Source organism: Leucoraja erinacea, chromosome 22 (genome assembly GCF_028641065.1).
Source record: "Leucoraja erinacea ecotype New England chromosome 22, Leri_hhj_1, whole genome shotgun sequence".
Taxonomy (NCBI): Eukaryota; Metazoa; Chordata; class Chondrichthyes; order Rajiformes; family Rajidae; genus Leucoraja; species Leucoraja erinaceus.
Window position 1 is genome coordinate 14,400,899 of NC_073398.1, and position 25,134 is coordinate 14,426,032.

A 25,134-nucleotide genomic window follows, 5' to 3' on the forward strand; every position below is an offset into this window, starting at 1 on the left:
CCAATACAGTGTACTTTAAGTTTGTATACTAATCTCTTATGTGGGACCTTGTCAAAAGCCTTCTGAAAGTCCAGATATAACACATCCACTGGTTCTCCCTTATCCACTACTAGTTACATCCTCGAAAAATTCTTCAGACTGAAGTCTGAAAGTTTGGAGAAGGGTCTCGACCTGAAATTTCACCCATTTCTTCTATCCAGAGATGCTGCCTGTCGCGCTGAGTTACTCAGGCATTTTGTGTCTATCTTCAGTTTAAACCCGCATCTGCAGTTCCCTGTGTAGGAAAGAACTGCAGATGCTGTCTAGCTCCCATTTCCACACTGACCTTTCTGTCCTGGGCCTCCTCCATTGTCAGAGTGAGGCCCAGTGCAAATTGGAGGAACAGCACCTCATGTTTCGCTTGGTTTTGCATTTTGTGTCTATCTGCAGTTCCTTCCAACGTCTATTTACATTGTATACATGTCTTAAATGTGGTGCCTATATTATATTTACATGGGCTCATATTCATGCTATTGCTAAAAATGTTAGGACAGGACTTCAAGAAGCATTCAGTGCATAGCATAAGAAAAGGAATGTGGGCCTACTTTTAATGGGTAACATTGGGTAGACATATCCTTCGCAAATCTGATACCATACTCATGATACAGACATTCTTTTCCCAGCTTTGACATGGGAGGACATTACCAAGCAAAAGATTCATGGATGTTCTCAACTTGAAGAAGTGCAATGTTCCTACTGATGCTTAGGAACTTCTGTCCCATGACCATTCACACTGGAGAAGGAACATTCAGGATATATTCAGAAGCTTCAGTCCCTGCATAGAGAGCCCACAGAAGCCCAACAAAAAACAACAGGAGCATAGCCCCATTAGTCATCTCATCTCATGTCCCATCTTATGATGGGATGCAGTTCTTCTGTTGACCTTATTAGCCACCTCAGAACTACAAAACTAGAATGAAAACATCATTATCAATCACCTGAAGAAAGCCAATTGTGAGAATACACTCATGTATGAGAGTTCCCAGTGCAAGGGTGAGCCATCAAGCAAATGACACTGAAGTTGGTTGTTTGCATGTATTTTCAACAAACTGCTCAACTATGGTTTATAATAGGAGATGTACAAACATGGTGGAAATAGACAAAATTATTTGCTTACTCATGAAGCACTGGCAGGGTGGTTAAGGGAATGCAGTTAGCATTTAGTAAGTGGAGTATGTCCATTGAGCCTACATATTTGAGGGTTAGTTTTCAGGTTCTGGGTTTTCATGTCCATTTCTGGTGAGATTACTCAACCTAACATGGGACCTACTGCTGTGAATGAGAACATTCTTGATTGTGTTGCTGTCTTGAAGTGGGAATAGAAATGTGGCTAGAAGCTTCAAAGTTCTGTTGAAATTGAGACTTACCAAGCACATCTTTGGGGGTTGAACCAAGGGAGGAAGGAAACCTTACCAAGTAATGTCCCTGTATTCTGACTCTTGGAACCTTCCAGCCATTGTCAATGTACTGCCTGTGCTCCTGCTGGCTGTAACAGTGGCAGATGGCATGACAATCTGCAAGAGCCTTAATGCTGTCCCTCCTAATATTTGCAGACAGTTAACGGGGAAAGGGACTGTAAGTGAGAATGTTGCTTCTATTCAAGATGCTGCTCTACCCAATTCACATAGTAGCATGGAAAACTTCCAGACCAATGCATTATGCAGTGATCATCTTTATGGGCTCTGCCTTTTTTATCTACAAATAGTCATACATTTATGCTTTGTTTTATTAGCAGCAAGCAAACTGAAAGTTTGGTATCTGAGATAACTGAAATCATTCATATTAAAGGGAATGAATTCAAATATTTTCAAATCTGAATAAACGTCACCTTGGAAAGACATAAACAGATCAAATTTGACTTCAAGATTTGATTGTCAGCTCAACCTGACCATGAATTTTCACTGGTAAAATTTGGCAATACAGGCCTTGCAGAAAATAGAAATGTGTCTCTTTGGCCCAATCTAATTACGATTTTTGATTCAAATGTCAGCCGTGCTATAATTCAAACCTTTCAAATGTTTGCCATTGGCACCTCAGCTTTCACAAAAGAAACATATCTTGAACTTTACACTAATCCACATGGAATATTCTGCCAAGGTTTTTCTGTAATATCCCTTTATTCCCTTTCATTAGTTGTTTTATGATTTGTACTGCACGAAAATTAATTGTCAACTTATTTTTTCACATAATCTTTCTAATTAGGATAGATCAATCCCATAAAATTTACCTTTTTGGCAGTTTTTGGTGTAATTGGCAGAAACAATTAAAATATAAATGATGAATAGTCATTTTCAACTTCTAATGCATAACAGATCAACAGGAGATGCGATCTCACTAGCTCTCCACGGCACTAGATCACTTTAACGATAACAGCATATTCATCAGGCAAAAATATTCACAAACTACTGGAGTAATTCAATGGATCGGCAGCATCTCTGGAGAACATGAAGAGGTGACGTCTTGAGTTGGGTCCCTTCTTCAGACTGTTTGCAGGAGGGGAAAAGAAAGCTGGAAGGAGGGGGGGGGGGAGGGCAGTAAAAAGCTTGGCATGTAATAGGTTGATACAGGTGGGGGAAGTTTTTGTAAGTCATATTGTGGACAAAGGCCAGTGGTGTAGACAAAAGGATTGACAAATAGTGAAGCTAATGGAAGGAAACATAGAAACATAGAAATTAGGTGCAGTAGTAGGCCATTCGGCCCTTCGAGCCTGCACTGCCATTCAATATGATCATGGCTGATCATCCAACTCAGTATCCCGTACCTGCCTTCTCTCCATACCCTTTGATCCCCTTAGCCACAAGGGCCACATCTAACTCCCTCTTAAATATAGCCAATGAACTGGCCTCAACTACCCTCTGTGGCAGAGAGTTCCAGAGATTCACCACTCTCAGTGTGAAAAAAGTTCTTCTCATCTCGGTTTTAAAGGATTCCCCCCTTATCCTTAAGCTGTGATCCCTTGTCCTGGACTTCCCCAACATCGGGAACAATCTTCCTGCATCTAGCCTGTCCAACCCCTTAAGAATTTTAAAAGTTTCTATAAGATCCCCTCTCAATCTCCGAAATTCTAGAGAGTATAAACCAAGTCTATCCAGTCTTTCTTCATAAGACAGTCCTGACATCCCAGGAATCAGTCTGGTGAACCTTCTCTGCACTCCCTCTATGGCAATAATATCCTTCCTCAGATTTGGAGACCAAAACTGTATGCAATACTCCAGGTGTGGTCTCACCAAGACCCTGTACAACTGCAGTAGAACCTCCCTGCTCCTATACTCAAATCCTTTTGCTATGAAAGCCAACATACCATTCGCTTTCTTTACTGCCTGCTGCACCTGCATGCCTACCTTCAATGACTGGTGTACCATGACACCCAGGTCTCACTGCATCTCCCCCTTTCCCAATCGGCCACCATTTAGATAATACTCTGCTTTCCAGTTTTTGCCACCAAAATGGATAACCTCACATTTATCCACATTATACTGCACCTGCCAAACATTTGCCCACTCACCCAGCCTATCCAAGTCACCGTGCAGTCTCCTAGCATCCTCCTCACAGCTAACACTGCCCCCCAGCTTAGTGTCATCCGCAAACTTGGAAATATTGCCTTCAATTCCCTCATCCAGATCATTAATATATATTGTAAATAGCTGGGGTCCCAGCACTGAGCCTTGCGGTACCCCACTAGTCACTACCTGCCATTGTGAAAAGGACCCGTTTACTCCTACTCTTTGCTTCCTGTTTGCCAGCCAGTTCTCTATCCACATCAATACTGAACCCCCAATGCCGTGTGCTTTAAGTTTGTATACTAATCTCTTATGTGGGACCTTGTCGAAAGCCTTCTGGAAGTCCAGATACACCACATCCACTGGTTCTCCCCTATCTACGCTACTAGTTACATCCTCAAAAAATTCTTTAAGATTCGTCAGACATGATTTACCTTTTGTAAATCCATGCTGACTTTGTCCAATGATTTCACCACTTTCCAAAGGAATACTGGTTTAGTACAGAACTCATTGATTTCATTAACTTTAGCACTAGCATCCATCCTGCCCTCAAATTCACTTGGTCTATCTCTGACCTCTCTTTCCTCTTTCTTGATCTCTATCGGCTAACATCTCTATAATTATAAAACTCTGATCTTGGTGTGTGTGTGTGTGTGTGTGTGTGTGTGTGTGTGTGTGTGTGTGTGTGTGTGTGTGTGTGTGTGTGTGTGTGTGTGTGTGTGTGTGTGTGTGTGTGTGTGTGTGTGTGTGTGTGTGTGTGTGTGTGTGTGTGTGTGTGTGTGTGTGTGATCACATCTTCTCAAAAAATATTTGTGTGTGTGTGTGTGTGTGATCACATCTTCTCAAAAAAACGACGTGCTAACGGTAAAATATTTACATATTCCGGTAGAGATTTATCCCGTGGACTCCGAAATCGCATTATCTGAAATATTAATGCATTATTTCTCGAGTTATTATTCAAAATGTTCACAAATATGAAGAAACTTTGAAAAAAACCCGCCAGGCTTTGGCTGATGACGTCACAGTGGTTCTGCCTCCCTGCCGTTCTTGCTGGCGCTGCGAGTGGTGTACCCCCCACCCCTCCCTCTTCCCCGTTATTCAAAATTGGGGCCTCCGACTGAAGACCAAAGATCATAGCTGAAGACTACGCTGCCCCCCTCCCTCTCCCCCCCTCTCTCTTCCCCCTCTCTCTCCTCCCCTCCCCCACCCATAGAACCTACCACACCAACCATTAAATACCCATCTAGAATAAACCAAATTAACAATATTTTATCCATGGCCTGCCATATCGTGAGAAGAATACATCGGTATCATCTAGATGGCAAAAATATGCAGCACAATTTTCTTACTTTGTCTATGAAAAAGATTTGGAAAATTATTTCCAGCCCCTTGGAAATATTTCCATTTTTTCAAAGAGAAGTCAGAATTTCTCAAAATGTAACCGATGACTGATTCACTTGTTTCTAAACTGCTTTCAACACCATACATCTTTCTAAAAAAGCATAGTATTGGGAGTAAATATTTTGCATTCGTCCATTCAATCTTGCCCATGTAATTCACCAGCTAATTCTTAGATACAGAATACAGTACTTTGGTTAACAACTGATATCATGTTTTCAATTTAATAAAGAGTTGCCAAATTCCATAATCCTATTATTCAGAGCTCGCACCAAAAACATTGCCATTTTAAGAATGTATTTGTCTAGTATAATATCTGAGTGTAACACAAAGTGATGGAGGTATTCAGTGGTAGGATAAAATGCTAGATGAACTCAGCGTGTGATGCAGCATCTATGGAGCGAAGGAATAGATGACCTTTTGGGTCGAGACCCTTCTTCAGTCAGGAGTGAGCCAGATAGCATCTGTGGTGAGAAAGGACAAACAACATTCCTGACTCAAAACATGGTCTATTCAGTTCCTCCACAAATGCTGCCTGACCCTCTGAGTTCCTCCAACACTCATGATTCCAGCATTTTCAGTTCCTTGGGCCTCTAATATGAGTATGGGCAGTGAAAGAACAATCACTTTTTAATTCGAACTATTCAGCTTTATTTTTCTTACATTCGTCCTTGCCATTTGTACCCTAAAGCATGAGTCAGTTAAGTATTCTCTCAGACAGCCGTGTGCTGACAGGAATTGCATTGGGAGATTGCTGGATGTACATTCTCCAATCAGTGTTTTCTACTTGTCTCAGATGCACTATATCCAGCAGATGGAAAAAAAAACTGGTATTTTATCATTAGTCAAAGCACTGACTTCAGAGGAGGAGTTTAGCATGCTCACCATGGAGTTTATTTACTGCCCTCCAGTTTTACTTACCTATCCACAAATTGATTATTGAGGTGAATATTTTTTTGTCTTTCATATTCACATGTTTAAAGACCAATGGGAGAATCGCATGTATCACAAAGTTCATGTCAACATCAGTTGAGTGTCACTCGTTAGGAAATAAATTTGATCGCGTATATCATTGTCATAGAGTCATACGACGCGCAGACAGCCTCTTCAGCACAACAAGTCCAGACCGACCACGATGCCTTATCTAAGTTTGTCTCATTTGCCCGCTTTTTCATATCCCATTAAACGATAGTTTACAATAGTATGCCACTGCTGCCCGAACCCATATTAAAACAAGAATGTCTAATGGGACTACACAGATTAGCGTCTCACGTCTGCTGTGTACACTCTGGAACGGGATTGCCTGATGCAATGTTCACTCGACACAGTTCATCAACCGCAGTATTCACAGAGTGAGAAGGATCGGTGCGACTGCTGGTCACCGGCCAATGGTCGGCAGGCAAGGACTGCAAGTGTTGCCCGCCCTGCACGTGCTAGTATCATCACTTCCCTTGTGGGTCTCGGCTTGGAAACCGAGAGTGATGGGGTGTGGGCGTCGTGATGTACATGGCAGATGGCCGAGACCAGCGTGGATGGAGGTCATGATCTTCTTCTTGCGTATGGCGTGCACAGCCTAACGTTGTAGGGCAACTTGTTCTATTTGATCTTATTTGATTGTGCACGCCGGGTTGATTGCATTCGTCGAAACAAGGAGAACCACGTGAAGGTTGCAATTTTCCACTCCGAGGTCATGATGTGCAGGTCGGATGGCTGGGCCGAACATGGACGTCGTGATGTGCAAGTCTCTTTCCATGCGGAAGATGGTAAGTCTATCTAAAGAACCAATTCTCCAATTGACATACCTTATCACTCAGTGTCCTGTGATTGTAACATTATAGCAGGCAGGGCAATAATCCCATTGTGACATCATAGCTGCCAGTGCAGAGGGAAGAAATGTTTCTCAAATTGGGATTTTGTAAAGCTAAAAATATGAATAACTTGTAAAATATAACATGAATCTGAACGAAACCTGATACACCACACCACATGACAATGATAAGGGGGGTAGATAGGGAAGGGGGTAGAGAGGGAGGGGGAGGACAACGTGTTCTATTTGATCTTATTTGATTGTGCACGCCAGGTTGATTGCATTTGTGGAAACACGTGAAGGTTGCAATCTCCCACCCCTGTCCCATTGTGATATCTTTTGTAAATGAGATCCATTGTGATTGGACGTCTGTGAGATGGCACTGTGACATTATCAATGGAAAGTGCTGCATGAGTCTCCCACTGAAAAGCAGTTAATTTTTTTAAATAAATGATTAAAACTTTAAAAAAAACGTTGGAAATATAGGTTGGAATGTGACGGGAAGACATTTATCCCATCGAGGGAAAAAATGTGAGCAGCATGTATGAAAATAGGAAGGCTGTGGCCAAGTGTTTTGGAAGAAGATACAAATTAAGGAGTTTAAAAGAAAGCCGACACAACCCTGCATACACATGAAATTTAGAATGGTGAGAACAAAGGGAAGGGTTTTGGTATATATATACTAGACCAAGTGGGACCCATTGAATCCCTGTCATCGGGATGCATGGTCCCCCAACGCAACACGTTCAGCCCCTGCAATATTCCACCACTCACCCATTCCCCCAACGCAATATTCCCACTCACCTTTAGCTCCCAACAGCGCTGGGATGGCTCATTTCTCTTTACCCCCCAGCGCTCCCTCCTCCTCCTCCTCTTCACCTTCCTCTTTTTAAACTTTAACAAATTGACTTTTCACTTTAAAAAATCCAATTGCACTTGCTGCCAGGACTCAGTGTCCCGTGATTTGCGACATTGTAACGGGCAGGGCCAGCAAGTGCAATTGGATTTTTAACAGTGAAAAGTTAAGTTGGCAGTTTATGTAAATGAGATCACATTGTGAAGTCATAGCTGCTAAATACCACTGCAAGTTCTTTTTCTAGAGTAACGTTTTAAATGTGAATAACTTGTAAAATATACTATTAATCTGAACAAAGCTTTATACTTCGCACCACAGGACAATGGTGAGTAAGGTGATCCAGCAATTGTTGTGCTACCTTGTACTGTTTTGGCACAATTTCACATACGCAGACATCCACACACACACACGCAGACAGAATCACACAGATAGAAACAAAAAAGATGAGAGTTTTAGTCATATACTAGACCAAGTGGGCCCATTGGGCCTCATTCCCAAAATGCAATATTTCACCTCTCACCCGTTCCCCCAATGCAACCTGTTTCCACCACTCACCTGTTCCCCCAACGCAACCCGTTCTCCCAATGCAATATTCGACCACTCACCCATAGCCTCCATGAGAGGCCTGGTCCACAACGCAACCCGTCCCCAAGACAATATTCCACCACTCACCCGTTCCCCAAACGTAACCCGTTCTTCCAATGCAATCTTCCACCACTCACCCACAGCCCCCCAACTGCGCAGGGGCTGCTCATTTTCCCTTATTCACCCTACCTCATTTTAAACATTACAAAATTGCAATTGCACTTGCTAGGGCTGGCAGGACTCAGTGTCCTGTGATTGTAACATAATAGCAGGCAGGGCTATAATCCCATTGTGACATCATAGCTGTAACTGCCAGTGCAGAGAGAAGAAATGTTTCTCAAATTGGGATTTTGTAAAGCTAAAAATATGAATAACTTGTAAAATATAACATGGACCTGAACAAAACTTGATACACCCCACCACAGGACAATGATGAGTAAGGTGGTCCAAAATTGTAGTGCTATCGTGTACTGTTTTGGTGTAGTTAAGGCTATGAAAGGCACGAGCACAAACAAACACGCAAACTCACTCACAGACAAGATGAGAGTTTTAGTAATATATAGATAGATAGATAGATTCCCCGAATGTTACACATTTGAAAATAGGAAAAATGGTGTGAACTTGAACTTGCAGCTAACATCTTCCTTCGACTATTCCACACAGCATTCAATTGAAGTAAATCAAATTTGCAAAACAACAATTTAATTGATCTTAGAGAAAGCCAGTGAATGAATCGAATGCAACCACCTAATGAAATGTATTTCATAACACTACATGCTTCTGGAAATGTAGCAACATAGTGACATTTTTCCCCAGTAACTTTAAAATCAATTTTGTGTAATCCATCCCCACCAACATTTCCCTTTACAAACATCCTCATCAATTGAAAGGGAAGGAAACAAGAACCTTCTGCCACTCATTATTCCAGATCTGAAAGTTGCTGCAGGCATTCTTTTTCTAGAGAGAGAAAATACCAACGTTTCATCTTCCGTAGACCTCTGTAATTTTTAACAAGCTGCTAGTTGGAAGCACAGCCATTCTATTTGAATGGCACAAATATATTGATGACAAAGATGCAAAGGACATTATTTTACTCTAATCTAATATGTAAAATAAAAACCTTCATTTCTGAAATAGGTGGTATCTCAGCAAATTTCCCCCACATAGCTTGTCCCACATATGAGGTACAATCTCCCATTTGAACATTGTTGAAGAGAAGAGTCACTCTTGCCTGCACTCCACCAAGGCAAATTTTCTGTCAATAGACAATAGACAAATGGTGCTGGAGTAGGCCATTTGGCCCTTCGAGCCAGCACCGCCATTCAATGTGATCATGGCTGATCATCCACAATCAGTACCCTGTTCCTGCCTTCTCCCCCTATCCTCTGACTCCGCTATCTTTAAGAGCCCTATCTTGCTCTCTCTTGAAAGTATCCAGAGAACTGGCCTCCACCGCCCTCTGAGGCAGAGAATTCCACAGACTCACAACTCTCTGTGTGAAAAAGTGTTTCCTCATCTCCGTTCTAAATGGCCTACCCCTTATTCTTAAATAATGGCCCCTGGTTCTAGATTCCCCCAACATCGGGAACATTTTTCCTGCCTCTAGCATGTCCAAACCTTTAATAATCTTATATGTTTCGATAAACATTGTGTTTATTTTTTATAATTCATGGCTCTGATATTAAAGGGCCATGAATTATAAAAAAAAGTATCTCAAACTATCGATTAGTTTTATGAAAAGTACAAAGTCGCCACAAGGATTGAGGGAATCTCTGCTCAGTGCTCTGCACCTCAGTAATCCATCTCCTCTAACTGCAAATACTCACCTGCCAAGTTAACAGGCAACTACTCCCACAGCTTTCACTCTAAATTCCTATGCCATATGCCAACACACTCACTTGTTAACTTTTCCTTTGAGTACTCAGTCATTTTGCCAGAACAGTTAGTGCACAATACATACAAGAAGCAGACAATCCCTATTTTGAACTCATAAAGAGTACATGATCTGGTTTGTGCACCGTGGCACAGTGGTAGAGTTTCTGCCTTACAGCACCAGTATCGTACCAACGTTCACCACAATGTACGTGGTGAACTCTGGTCAGCGTTAACTTGGTGGGCCGAAGGGCTTGTTTCCACACTGTATAATATTGATAATACAGAATGAATGGCATTCATCTGTCAACGTTTACAGAAACCTCTCAGCCATGTTAATTTATCACTGACCTCCCTGGATGACTACTTGTATTGCTGGCTAGGACCACATATCTTCACTCAGGAGAGCAAAATATAGATGTAGCATTTGGAGAATGACAAAAAAATGGATTAAAATTTTACACATCCTTCAAATGCCAAAAAGCCTCTGTTTTGCAAAATGTGTAACTGAAATATCAAATTTTGAGGTTTTAATTAAAAAATAGTTGTGAATTTTTGTCACATGACAAGAATGCTGGCTGTTCAGTGACAGGAAAACATAGATCAATAAAAGACTGTGAAGAGTAATGAACTATAGATTATGATGGCAAATTGTTGAGAAACAAAGATATTTTCTCATTAGTTTGTACATATCCCATTACATACTTATTTGACAGCTGGACACTGGGAAAGTAAATAAACCAAAATAACATTTGGTATAACTTTTTTTAATTTCAAGTACTTCAATACTTCTAGATAATCCTTAAAGCAAAAATTGAAGAAAAATTGACCAGTATTACAAGTGGACAATGTTTTTTTTTGTGAAAGGTAGAGTCTGGGTTACAGCATACTCTGAGGAAATCATTCTGAATTTTGAAAAACACACATTACAGAATTAACTCTTCTCTAAAAACAAGTGCGGATTTTGAAGAAGTAAATGCAACTTGCAATTAATATTTAAACACATTTGCTGATGCATGTTCATTGCATCTGTGTGGGATAATTTAATTGTTCTTTTAAAAATAGATCCTTAAGAATTATGTATGATAGAAGATCTCACCACTACAAATGTCTCACTCGAAAAATCGTCAGTGACTATCATAAGCAGATGGTCTGCTGTATTGAATACCATCAAGAACATGAGGTTGTTAAGGAATCGGGATTAAATGCACCCACAGACGCCAAACAGATACATCCTTTTTCTTATAAAGCCAACTGTAATGAACTTGAAAAGGCATTCATCTTCTTAGCATCTGGAAGAACTGCAGGAAGAGACTGAGCTCCAACTGTGGTGTTGAAATAAGGAAGACTTTGTGCAATAACAAATACCTCCACTATTTTTGCCTGATAGGAGGGGGTATGGAAAATATATTAAAAATGCTGACATGATTCTGACAAACATAAACAAAGACTTTGGGTTGATTGCCACAACTGAAAGGGAATTTAGTCTGAATAGTGAGATACTGACATGGGTCAAAGTAGCAAATGCTTGTTGAATGTGTTTATCCACAGAGTTAATGCACAGTAGCTTCTGTCCTCCAGATCAACTGTTGAACATAATCTTTGCCCGAAGACCAACAAATGCCAGGAGGAAGGCCATGCTCTTCACATAATGTGCTGAATTTTAAACGGTCTTTGACCTCGTCAGTTGAAAGAACCTCATTCAATTAGGTGCCCCTTTGTCTTCCTCAGTCTTATTTATTATTGCACGATGATTTTGAATTTTTGAATTGCTACAGCAAAGCCGGCTATGCGGAACCAGGATCTAGTCAGTCCCAACCTCAACTCTTTCGCCATAATCTTGTTTTTTTTTTCTTCTCAAATACATATAAAATTTGCCTTTCAGACAAAGTTGTCCAGAGCATGATGAGTTGCTGTTAAAATTTAACTTAATTTCTCCTTGGGTTATTTTAGCTTGAAATCTGCATCTTTTAATTCTTGTTCTTTCCATCATAACATTTACCATAGTACAGCTCAGGAACAGACCCTTTGGCCCATGATGTTTGGCAATAATTAATATATGATTTCTTTATGACTTCATCCACTTATGTTGCCAGTTTTAGGGAACTGTGGACTTGGACCCCAAGATCCCTCTGTACTTCACTGCTTCTAAGGGTCCACCTATTTACTGCATACTTCCCCCTTATATTTGACCTCCCAAAGTACAGCACTTCACAACTGTCTGGATTAAAATCCATTTGCCATTTCTCTGTCCACATTTTCAACTAATTTATATAATCATTGGGAACTTCTCTTTATTTGCTTTGCCATAAAGGATCTTGGACACTTCTAGCAAATTACTTTTTATAACTTGTTCTACTTTGGGAAAATATACATGGCTTCCCTAGTTCATCCATGTTAAGGGCCTGTCCCACTGTACGAGGTAATTCAAGAGCTCTTCCGAGTTTTAAAAATATCAAACTCGTGGTAAGTACATAGAATGTACGTAGCGGCTACGTCGGAGCTCGTGGATGTCTCGTAGGGGCTCGTAACGCTGACGGCAGCTACTCAGAAAACGTTGTAACACGTGAAGTTTTTTCAGCACTGTGAAAAATGTCCACGAGAGCCCCGAGTACCTACGAACGGCTATTACCGTAATTCTCCAAGTTCGAATCAGGGGAAACTCGGGAGAATTCTTGAATTACCTCGTACAGTGGGACAGGCCCTTAACTAAGCTTTATCACCCCAAAACCATTTGGCCAACTCTTCCTAGCACTCTCTCTAAAACCTCAGATGCTATCTCAAACACGGAACCAAGAACAGGACACCACAATTTTATAGTGGTTGTAGATAATTTCTAATATATAAATCCTCCAAATGTGGCATACCAATGTCTTATACAACTGTAATGTGACCTCTAAACTTCGATAGTCAATACTCTGACTGATGAAGGCCAATGTGCCCTAAGCCTGTTTGACCATCTTATCTTCCTGTGATGCCACTTTCAAAGAACTATGTACCTGTACTCCTAGATCTCTCTACTCTACAACACTCCCCAGAGGCATGCCATTCACTGTGTAGGTCCTGCCCTTGTTAGACTTCCTAAAATGCAACACGTCACATCTAGAAACATAGAAACATAGAAAATAGGTGCAGTAGGAGGCCATTCGGCCCTTTGAGTGATCATGGCTGATCGTCCTCAATCAATAACCCGTGTCTGCCTTCTCCCCATGACCCTTGATTTCTCTGTATTAAGTTATATCAACTATTCCTCAGCTCACATGCCCAACCAATCAAGATCCTGCTGCAAATTTGACAACCATCTTCACTATCTATTATACCACCCACTGTAGTGTCATCTGCAACATCACTAATCATGCCTTGTACATTCTCATGGAAATAATTAATATAGATGACAAACAGCAATGTGCCCAGCATCAACCCTGAGGCACATAAGTACTCACTGGCCTCCTGTCTGAAAAGAACCTTCCACCATCATCCTCTGCTTCCTTCTATGAGGCCAATTTTCTATCCAATCAGTTGGTTTTCCTTGAATCCCATGCAATCTAAGTTCTAGAGCAACCAACCATGCAGAACCTTGTCAAATGCCTCACTGATATCCATACATAAAACATCTACAGCTCAGTCCTCATCAACCATTTTCGGCAGATCTTTAAAAAAAGACAATCAAATTTCTGAGACACAATCTCCCACGTACTAGTCCAAGCTGACCGTCCCTAATCAACACTTGCCCATCTAAATACATGCATAGCTCATCCCTCAGAATACTCTTTGGTAACTTTCCGACCACATATGTTAGTCTCACAAAAGCCTGTAGTCCCAGCAGCCCTTCTTAAATAGGGGCACAACATTTGTCACCCTCCAATCCTCCAACACCTCACCAGTATTTAATGATGACTCATAAATCTCAGCCAGTGCACCTACAATTTCCTCTCTAGTGTTTTCTTCCCACAGTGTCCTCGGATATATCTGATCAGGCCCAGGAGATGTGTCTACCTTCATGCCCGTCAGGACCTTCAGCACCTCCTCGACCATGATACTGACCACTCTCCAGACACTTCCATCGACTGCCCCAAGTTCCCCAGTCCTCATGTCTTTCACCACAGTATAATCAATGGAGGACTCATTGCGGAATTTGCCCATCTCTTGTGGCTTCACACAGAGTTGAGCATTCCTGATGAGTCCCATTCTCTCTCAGGTTACCCTTTTTCCCTTTATGTACTCTATTGAGCTCTTGAGATTATCCTTAATATTATCTGCCAGAGCTATCACCTATCCCTTTTTTTGCCCTCCTGTTTTTAATAGCTTGCATCTCCATTCTTGAAACACCTCTAAGGATGCACTTAAACCCAGCTGCCTTTCTCTTTCTTTCCCCTCAGTTCTAGATCAACCTTGACAAGAGAAATATGTCTATCAGGAGGCTGTTCATACAGCCCAGCCTTGAATGCTATTACACCAAATAGACCCATTTCTAAACTCCTGAATCTTGGCCTAAGGGCCCCTGTCTGCAACTGAGCCTGGACTTCCTGATCGGCAGACCTCAGTTTTAGAATTTGTTAATAACATTTCTTCCAATATGACCATTACCCATGACCCTCAACATTGATGCTCCTTAGGGTTGTGTGTTCAGTCCCTTGCTCTACTCCCTGTATACTCACGACTGTATATCCAAATGCAGCACCAACACAATCTTTAAGTTCATTGATGAAACCACCGTTGTCCACCAGATCTACAACAAAAATGATATGGAATACAAGGAAGTTGACGGGCACATGAGAGAAAAAAGATTGGAGGGAAATAAGTGGGACGATGGGAATATTCTAAAAGCAAGTATAGACAGTGGACAAAATGGCTGCCTTTTAAGTCATAAAATAAATATGATGATAAGATATGGTATTACCTTGCACTTTTTTGCTAAGCAAATGGCATGTGCAAATTCAGGAACTGGTGTAGGTCATCCTGCCACTCAATTCTGGTCTGCTATTTAATAAGATCACATCTAATATTATTTTAGACTCAATTTTACATTCTCACCTACTGAAGAACCTTTCATCCCCTCACACATCTACGTCCATCTTAAAAATATTGAAAGATTTCCCTATCCGTTGCAGCTGAGAGTTCCAATGACTCATGATTCTCTAAGAGAAAGGGTTTTGCCTCAAGTCCGACTCAGCCATTCACATTAAAAAAGAGTGATCCCTAACTCTAGATGCTCTCACAAGAGGCCACGTCTCTTCATATTCACTCATTAAGACACTCTCACTCTTCTGAACTCCAGTAGATACACGCTTAGCCTGTCCAATAGTTTCTCATGAAATATGGCCATGCTAGGTATTAGCCTTAAATTTCTTCTATCATACGTCTGCCCATTTTGCCAGCGCTATCTTGTCTTGAAGCTCATAATTTTATTTTACTGTTTCCTTCACATACATATTTTGTATTTGCAAATTCTGTACTTGCATCGAAGTCAAAAACAAAGCTCCCAGAATCCATCCCTAGAAGACGGTGCTGCAGATCTTCATCTGTTCACTTTCCATTCCCAAACCAACTTCACATTCGGGCTAATAATCTTCTTTTTATTGCCTAGGCTTCAGTTTTGCCAATGAGCTGAGCAATAGTTAATAGAGTTTAATGCAGATAAGTGCAAGGTATTGCATTTTGTGAAGTCAAACCAGGGCAGACTCTTCTCTTGAATGGTAGGGCACGGGGGGGGGGGGGGGGGGGGGGGGGGTTGTAGAGCAGAGGGAATGCAGGTATATAGTTCATTGACAGTGGCATCACAGTTGGAAATGATGGTCAAGAGGCTTTTGGCACATTGGCCTTCTACAGTCAGGGTACTGAGTATAATAGTTGAGATATTATATTACAGTTGTACAAGGCATTGGTGAGGCCACATTTGGAGAATTGTGTTCAGTTTTAATCTCTCTGCTGTAGGAAAGAGGTTATTAAATTGGAAAGAGTGTTGAGAAGATGTACGAGGATGTAGCCAGGATTTGAGAGGCTGAGCTACTGGGAGAGGTTGTGGAGGCAGGAACTTATTAATTGGAGTTCAGGAGGATGAGGACTGTTCTTGAGGTGTATAAGATCAAGGGGGGTAGGGTAGATGCCAGAGTAGTGGAACAAGAACAATAATAAGAACCAAAGGACATATAGTGGGTTTAAGGTGAGAGAAAAGGATTTAATAGGAACTTGAGGGGGGCACCTTTTTCACACAGAGGGTAATGGGTACAAGGAATAAGAGCCTGTGGAGGCAGTATATGGAAAGGAAAAGTTTAGAGGGATAGGGGCCAAACACAGGCAGATGAGACCAGTGAAGACAGGGCATATTTGTTGACAAGGGCAAGCTGGGCTGAAGGACCCGTTTCCATACTGTATGACTCTATAAGCATTCTGTGCCACTCCAGAATTTATCTCCAGAAAGAGCTAAAAATTAAACCAGTTTTTTTAAAATACACAATAACAACTGCTCATTGATCAAAGACTGCAGCAAATTAGTCAGATTAGTGCTTCTTCACTCCCTTATTGCCAGCTTAAAGGGCCTGTTCAACTTGCCCATTTTTTCATCGACTGCCAGCATCATTGACTAACGTATCAGGTCACTGAAAAATTTTGCGGCATGACGCGGCCTGATGACGTATGACGCGCGGTGTTTTTTCAAGTGTCGCAACATTTTTTTTGTTGCCGCTGGATTTTGAAATGTTCAAAATCTTTTGGCGACACTGATATGACGCCGTCAGTCGCCGAAAAAATTGCCAAGTGGGACAGGCCCTTAAAAGGCATTGCTGCAAGTCTGCTGAGTGTGGCTGGTTAAGGGCCTGTCCCACTTGGGCGTCATTTGCGTGTAATTTACGCGACATCATTTATGCGCCACGGCTCATGCGTCGTGCCGCACACGTGATGCGCGCATGGTGCTCATTAAACGCGCATGGTGCATGGTGACATAGGCAATGACGCGCGGTCGCGCACGGCACCCCAGGATTTTGGGATGTACAAAATCTTTGCTCGCCATCTGTGTGACGTGCAAATTATACCCAAATTATACCTTTAGGCTCAAGCACACATCCACAAACACAGTCTGGAATAAAATACTTGGGTGAAAATAAATAATTTGTAGCTTATAGAGATTCAAAAAAAAAAATCAATTTAGTGCACTGAGAAATGATGTTTTTGTTTTCCATTGAATGAACCCTTGAGGAGAGGATAGTGTTGCTGCTGGCATTTGGAATTTTATGAAGATATTTTTAGTCTTTCTGGGTCTTTGCTGTACCATTAGCAGAATGATTTCAAGTTAAGTCACTAAATTAAATATTTAAGACTGGTGATATTATGCTAAATATTGCACAACTTTTGTCACTAGGAGTGGAAATGTCAAACTACTAATATTCAGTGAAGCTACAGGACTAAAATAGGCTCCTCGCATACCAAGTGCCCGATGAGTATCTTCAGCTAACAACTCATGCCTGCTTTTTTAATTCATTGATCATCCTTCGTCATGTACACCAACAATGGAAAGATTGGGTGAGTTTGTAAATCAATATAGATATAATACAGACAGAAGATTTTAAAGGTAGAGGCCAAGGTGTCAGCCTGTAGATTTGGGGGAACATTCGCTGACAAGAGAAGTGCTGGTCTTAGGTTGGAGAGTTTCGTATGCCTCATAGATTACCTTTACTTCTTCAGTTTCGCTGAACACGTATGCTCGATCTACCGTTGCCTACGCGATATCCTGGTTGCCAAACATTGACTCCCCTTCCCATTCCCCTACTGACCTTTCTGTCCTGGGCCTCCTCCACTGTCAGAGTGAGGCCACACACAAGTTGGGGGAAAAGCACCTCATATTTTGCTTGGGCAGCTTAAAGCCCAGCACTATGAATGTGATTTCTCCAATTTCAAGTAACCCCTGCATTTCCATACTTAATTCAAATTACAAACATTATTTAATCAAAAAGTATGAACTCTGAGTTTCACAAATCATGAAGGGGTTACGTTTCAGATTGGGATTTAAAATGTCTACAAGGACCCATTGAAAAATACCCAAAGAAATGAAGTATAGACCAATATTGATGGTGATGATTGTCTTGTCTGATCTAGTATACTCTACATTGGATTGTATGAACATATCCACGGATGAATAAAATACAGTGGAGTAAAAAAAAAAAAGCCAACCAAATTTACAATAACCACTAATTTGTAAACTGTTAGTTCATGAATAATTTTAAATTTATACTTCTTGATTTAAACTAATGGACATTGATTTGAGATCCAGTGAATGGGTGAAAATACTTACATTGAATCCACAATCAGACCAATATCCAGGCTTTTGTGTTAAGCCAATGTGGTGATAATTTTATAATATAGCAACACAGGGAAACAAATTGAAAACCTTTCATATTTTTATACATCCTGTTTATTTAATGTGCTTTCGCAGGATATAAATAATGACAAAATTACAAAATTTGTAACTGGAAGCCCAAGCATATATACAATTATTAGTTGCAGCGAGGCCACTATTTTATCCCCATACAATTTCATTTTGGTACCATGTTTACAGTGGGTTTATTTTTTAAACTGCCAAGTTACTACATACATGTATCAACAGTGAATAGGCAAAATATTTACAAGGAAACTGCATTGTTCAAGTACTGTAATACTGTATTAAAAGATTAACACTGAATTGAACTAAAATTCAGTCCAACCATACAATATACATTTGATTATCAATTCCAACCCAAGCTCTAATAGTCATCCATTAAGTTATATTTGGGTGACCTTTATCATTAAGCCCAGCTTAGTTTCTATATCATATAAAAATAATGTAACATTGAAACAACTTAAGACCATAATTACACAAGTTCAATAAGGATTCTAAAATAAACATTAAATTGATTCACAATAAGTTTTTTTAAACAGTTATTGTCATATAACTGTTATTAAACCATTGTTTATAATTCTGCCTGTACATACCACAGTTACACTTTGGCTCAATGTGGTTTCAATAGGCAATGCAGCAGGATTATGTTATGTGCCGCTACATTTTTTTTTTTTTTGCAAAGAAAGAAGCATGATATTTAACAAACATTGATTGCTCCAGGTAGTAGATCAGTTGATTGTGGTTTCACATGTTTAAAAATAGTTGGTCTGCTGCTTTGTTTTGTAAGTAATCAGTCCCAGATCAAAGTTTTTGTCGGAAGTGGAAGTTGCTTCACACTGCCGAGCATGTCACTATTCGTGAAATTTTGTCTTTTGTACTACAGAACAAAAATAGATTAATTGTGCCATGTTTCATTTAAATTCAACAATCATGCATGCAAACCATATAGTTTCTGAAAGAGTTATGACATAATCTGAATGCAACCTCTTCTGCATCCAGCACTGCACTTGGACTGCTAACCTATCCAGTGCCATGTGTACATTTACAGGTTTGTAGGTTAATTGGCTTGGTAAATGTAAAAAAAATGACCCCTAGTGGGTGTAGGATAGTGTTAATGTGCAGGGATCGCTGGTCGGCGCGGACCCGGTGGGCCAAAGGGCCTGTTTCCGCGCTGTATCTCTAAACTAAATATGCCTCCATCTGTAGTGCAACACACTATTGGGTTTCAGACATGAACACCATCTGCATTCCAAAAGGGACCTCAGGAACATCACAATAAACTACATTGGAATGATGATCTTTTCTCCCCTAGTCAAAGATTTTCATAAACCAGGAATTGACTTGATTGCTGTTGTACAAGCTATTTAAAAAATATCAATCAAACACAGTTTAGAAATAAGACTGGAAGCTAGCATCTTTGTGTAAAACTCCTGACTCTTTTCCCGCTTCAAAACATTCTACCTTTCATAATTTTTGGAGCAAGATGTCATAAAAATCACTACTGGTTACATTAAAAATAAATAACAATATTCCCATACTAAATTTTGCAGTACCACATTACTTTAAAAAAAAAAAACCACAACATTATTGTCAGCACAGATCGGTTTAAAATAAGGGCTAGAAATTCTGCAGGAATTGAACAAATGTGCTGTGAAATTTCCAGTAAAACAATAGTGAAATTCACAACAATTGCTAAAAGCAGTTAGTAAACCACCAGAACAGTGCAGTCATTTCAAAACAAAAGCAGTCATTGAAAGATTTTAGCTTTGCCATTTCTAATATTATCCCAATGCTGCAATTCATAAATCACAGCTTTTAGTTAAAAAGTGATAGTCCAAAGTGATTAAAAAAAGCTTTGATTTTTTATCAGCTTTTAGCAGCATTCAAGTGTTCACATGGGCAGAAGAGATTTTCTGAGTAAGAGCTCTAAAATCTTCTAAAATCTGTGATGAGCCAGAAAAGACTGAAGAAAAATATTAAGACCAAGAGAAAAATCTTGAAACTGCATCAGTTTAAGTCCTTCTGATGGAGTGGCTTTTAATGTCTAAAGACAGTTGTCGTGTGTCAGTGCTGTTCCTGTTGCTACAGTGGGAATAATGTCAAGGAGAAAGAGCAGCTTCATGCAGTGATGACAGTAACTGTATAAAGGTCACTCAGCGAGTGCAGGTTTCCTCTCCGCTGGGCTAGAGGTCACCAGAGGAGATAAAATGTGCTGCTTGCAGTGATTGCTCAAGAGTGCGAAGGCACAGACAGAGGAGAATGAGACATAAGGTTTAGAATATTGTGGTCTCGTACTTGGTATTCATTCCCCTTTTAGTTTCTTGCACTGGTTCCACAATCCAAGGTACATTAGTATGAGTCTTTTGTTCCAGAAGAGGTTGATCGATCTGCCGGCAAAGGAAAAAGTGCTACATTAATTTGGAATTTCCTTTATTCAGGAAAATATGACAACAATTTTAATAAATCTAATAGAATTTTACTGTCTCCACAAACTATTATATCCAAATTCTGGAAGTGAGGAAACATTATATTTCAATTATACAGAAACAACCAGTAGTTATATTTTACTAACAACAAATCACATGACTTCCTCAGTCACACGAATATTAAACTTGGCTTCTGTACGTACTAAACATGAAGTATATTGGATGCCGGGAGGGTGAGGAAACATTCCAACAAGTACAGCCTGCACACACACTTACACACACACACTTACACACACAAAACAGCAAAATTCAGTCATTTGAAATTTATTAATTAGTTTTCTGTCCACTAAAAAATTAAAATAAAGACTTGACAATTAAAGTTTGCTTTTGTAAAGAGCTGCTCTTTCACATCAATTAAATTCCAAATTCTTCATTTTACTGTGTACACTATGAAACCGTCTACAGTAACCTTGCAATTTTTGTAAAGAACCAGTTATTAGTGATGGATTTAATACTGAAGTGTTATGATTGCTAAAGCAAGAATAATACTGACTAGGTAGGCACAAAAATGCTGGAATAACTCAGCGGGACAGGCAGCATCTCTGGAGAGAAGGAATGGGTGACATTTCGGGTCGAGAACCTTCTTCAGACTGACTAGTTATACAACATCTCGTATAGATTTACCACACTGTAAAAATTTGAAGTGACAGATCAAATGCATTGTTAGGTCAGGACTGAATACTGCCAATAATAAGAATGCTACTGAAAGGGCCTCCATGGCTTTTAGGTAATGTGTAAATTTCACAGTTGGGAGCTGACACTAATTAGGGAGATGATTTTTTTTTTTTTTTTGAGTTTGATTCTGGAAATGATCATAGGACAAATAATAACCCCTTGAAGTAGCTTTAACATGTATTATTAACATTAATAGTAAAACCTAGTGGTCAAGGAGCAGCACAGTATGCAGTAGGCACACCATCAGTATTGGTGCGGTAGGTTGCAGGGTTGGAATTGCAACTTCCCACATTGATGCTTCCTGATCTCAGTTGATCCATCAGGAATTTCCACACAGGTATGGTAGGCAACAAAGGTAAAAGTGGGGATGGTTTGACCCCTGGTAACCTAACATATCATTGCCTATTGCCTCAATACAAGGCAGAATCAGATTACCAGGGAATAGTTCATTCACTCACATGATGAGGAAAATACATTTTAAGGGAGGGCAAATAAATAAAAGAAACAGAACTGGACACTCAATCCCGCAACCTCACACCCCGCACCCACTGCTGCATGATGCTTGGAATTTTAGTAACGTGAATTGCTTTGTGCTTATTTTAAATTACACTATTTAGACGATTACAGCATAGGCCAGCTGCAAAAGACACGTACCTAGTGTTTTATAGAAACTGGTCTTTGATGAAATCATGTAAAAAAAGACCACTCGTTGTTGGTATCCGGCTTATTACCATTCTGCATCTCCTAGAGACGGTGCGATTAAAACTGTTAAAGGGGAAATCTCACCACAGCACAATTCATTGTTATTGTGCGTAAACAATACATCATTAAAAAACACTAATAAACTATTGTGCAACTTGTATGTTAAGGCATTTTATCTATAACCTGAGTAAAACATATTGAAGCACCTTCCGTGAAGTCTGTGTGGAATCAAAGTACATTAATTATAGTAATGAGCAAAACTCAAGAGTGGGTTTGCTGTTCCATTATATATTCAATTATTTACTTAACAGATTACTAAAGGGCCTGTCCCACTTAAAGGGACAGGCCCTTTAAACACCCATCATCTTGCTGACAATTTCATTGTTTTCTTTAAAACAAATCTGAAAACCTGGAAGGTGCAACATGGAGTTTAAGGAAATCTTTTAGACTAGCGTGACCAAAATACAGGAATCAAAAATAGTGCATCAAACAGATTCCCTGAATGAGGAATCAAATAGATATTTGATGTACCAGATAACCCGTTTATAAAACAAGCCTATTTACAATAAAACAAATGCTACCCAGTGACTTGAATAATATACTCAAGCCATCACTTTTATATACCGGTAATCAATAGAATAGCATTTGGCAAATTGAAAAAGATTGACACCCACAGCACTGGATACACACATGCCTGGAACTATTTTACTCATTAATCTCAGATAAGGCAATTTAGAAACAAAATCTCAAGTGGCTGTAATGCAAACATGTTTGTAAAATGCCCAAAGCAGTCATTTCTACTACTGTGTTAGTAAGGCCCAAGCCAAAGATGTCATTTAATAACTGAATGGTTTAGACTACGGAAGATAAAAATAAAAAGATTAGTAGAGTGCTATCAATGGTTAGAAAAGTTACACGTGGTTTAGTACAATTTTGAAGTATGGGAGTGCGTGTTACCATCTGGCTCTGAACAATTTAACAGCTCAAAATTCTACTAGAATCCAAATATTAATGAATCTGTGTTCCCTGCAGAAGCACTGTACTTTTCTGGTATATCAAACATTCCTTTTCACAAAGTCATTGTTCTCACATAACTGAATAGTGGTTATAATATTAAAGGTTTAGGACCAAAAGATGGGTCCTTAAGAATCAAATGCAGTGCAAACAGATTGGCTGTTTGAAGGTAACTAAGATGCCAAATAGGTAATAACGCAAAGAAATACAAGTCTCACATGCTTTCACACTGCACTCTTCACAAAAAAAGGTCAGTCTGTAATGAAGTCAAGGTTTTCTGGTGTTAATGTGGTACAATGAAAACTGTCTAGGCTAAAATTCAACATGGCCCCAACAGCCAGATCTTTCTTTATCATTTCTTAATAAAAGCCTCTGAAAATCAGAATATTGAGGTTGTGGTATAATTAAAAAAGTTAGAATAATGCTTCCATTAGAATTAAATGGACATCAAAACACCTGCAAATTCAAATCCCACATTCAATTCAGGCTTGTAACTCATTAGAATTTATATAATAGAGGAATTTCAAGGCAGCTTTCATGAAAATGCAGAAACATGTCATGCAGTGCTGTAATTCCATTAAAAAAACCTATGGGCCTCTGCTTAATTTTCTATTTTAATCCATGTAATTATTTCATCATGATCATTTTACAAATAATTGAACACTGAGGCTCTGTAATGAAATACAGCATGCTCACTCAAAAGCCAATTTAAGTTTAAATTAATATTGAGGTGTGTAGTGGAAGGAGAGATTGAGCAATGTTCAGGTTTAGAAATAGTTCTCCACATTATTGATCAGACTGCTGTTCCTCAATGTGAGCCCATTACAGCCTTATACAGAATCTGGCTTCCTTTCCATTAGATTCATGTGAAATAAATCACAGAACACTACTTAAAAAGTGTAATAATAAAGAATCAGCCAAGAAGAATTTTAGCCTTGTACAGTTAATAACGAACTGTGCCAGTCGAGGAGAAACTCAGGAGGGGCCGTCAAGGCAAAGCACACAAAGAAAAACAAAACCTGAAACTTGTGCGGCAGAGAATGATGAAACTTGGAAGGAAGAGGAGGAGGAGGAGGAGGTGGATGGGGAGGTCTGTGAGGGGTGTAAATATGATCTAAGGACCATCGGTTATTTGGATGTTTCACCTGAAAAAAAAAGTGCAAATTACAACAAAGCTGTACACATGCATAATTTATTAAACGCAGAAGGATTTCAAAGCAAAGGAAACACTTTGGTGCTTTTCCAATTTAATAAACCTAATCCACTTCTGGTTAGTGTTTATTATAATCTTCATATGCTTGATTATGACCCACTCCCAGTGTTGATCTGCAAATGGTCGAAAAGCAGGTGGTGAATGGAAACAACCATTGACTAATATTCTCATCTCAAAGTTTCATACCAAATCTTATCTTATTTTGAGTCAAACCTCTGAACCAAGACTGCACGAAGTTATACTATCTTGAACAAGACCTAGAGGCTGAGCACATTTTGCTATCCCCGTTGCATTGTTACAACATTTAGCAAATTCAATAAAACGTAAGACCACAGGAAGCAGAATTTCCTACCTTTTACCAATTTAGTTTGTAAACAGTTATTAATTAGGTTTGAAAGATGTCAATTCATTATGACACAAATTTAATTTGTGAAAAATTCATGAAAAATCAAATATACCAAATTCCTGTGTTACATAAAAGGACAACATTTTATATTACAACAGGGAAGGAATGCTGAAGCTTTGTAAGGCTCTGGTCAAACTACATTTGGAGTGTTGTGAGCAGTTTTGGGCACCATATCTGAGGAAGGATGTGCTGGCATTGGGAGGGTCCAGA

At 39.7% G+C, this 25,134-nt stretch overlaps 1 protein-coding gene across 13 annotated transcripts in view; it reads right to left on the reverse strand.

Annotated features, from left to right (window-relative positions):
- Positions 1–18,441: 18,441 nt before the first annotated feature.
- Positions 18,442–25,134, reverse strand: part of anks1b (ankyrin repeat and sterile alpha motif domain containing 1B) — a 646,306-nt gene continuing 639,613 nt past the window's right edge. For 7 of the 13 annotated variants that reach the window (XM_055652964.1, XM_055652967.1, XM_055652963.1 and 4 more), the window contains 3 exons: positions 24,325–24,450; positions 22,244–22,333; positions 18,442–20,815 (listed from right to left, as the gene is read on the reverse strand). In XM_055652964.1, the coding sequence (XP_055508939.1) occupies positions 22,277–22,333; positions 24,325–24,450 (183 nt within the window). In that variant the 3' untranslated portion in view covers positions 18,442–20,815; positions 22,244–22,276. The other 6 variants (XM_055652973.1, XM_055652965.1, XM_055652974.1 and 3 more) reach the window with 4 other exon arrangements.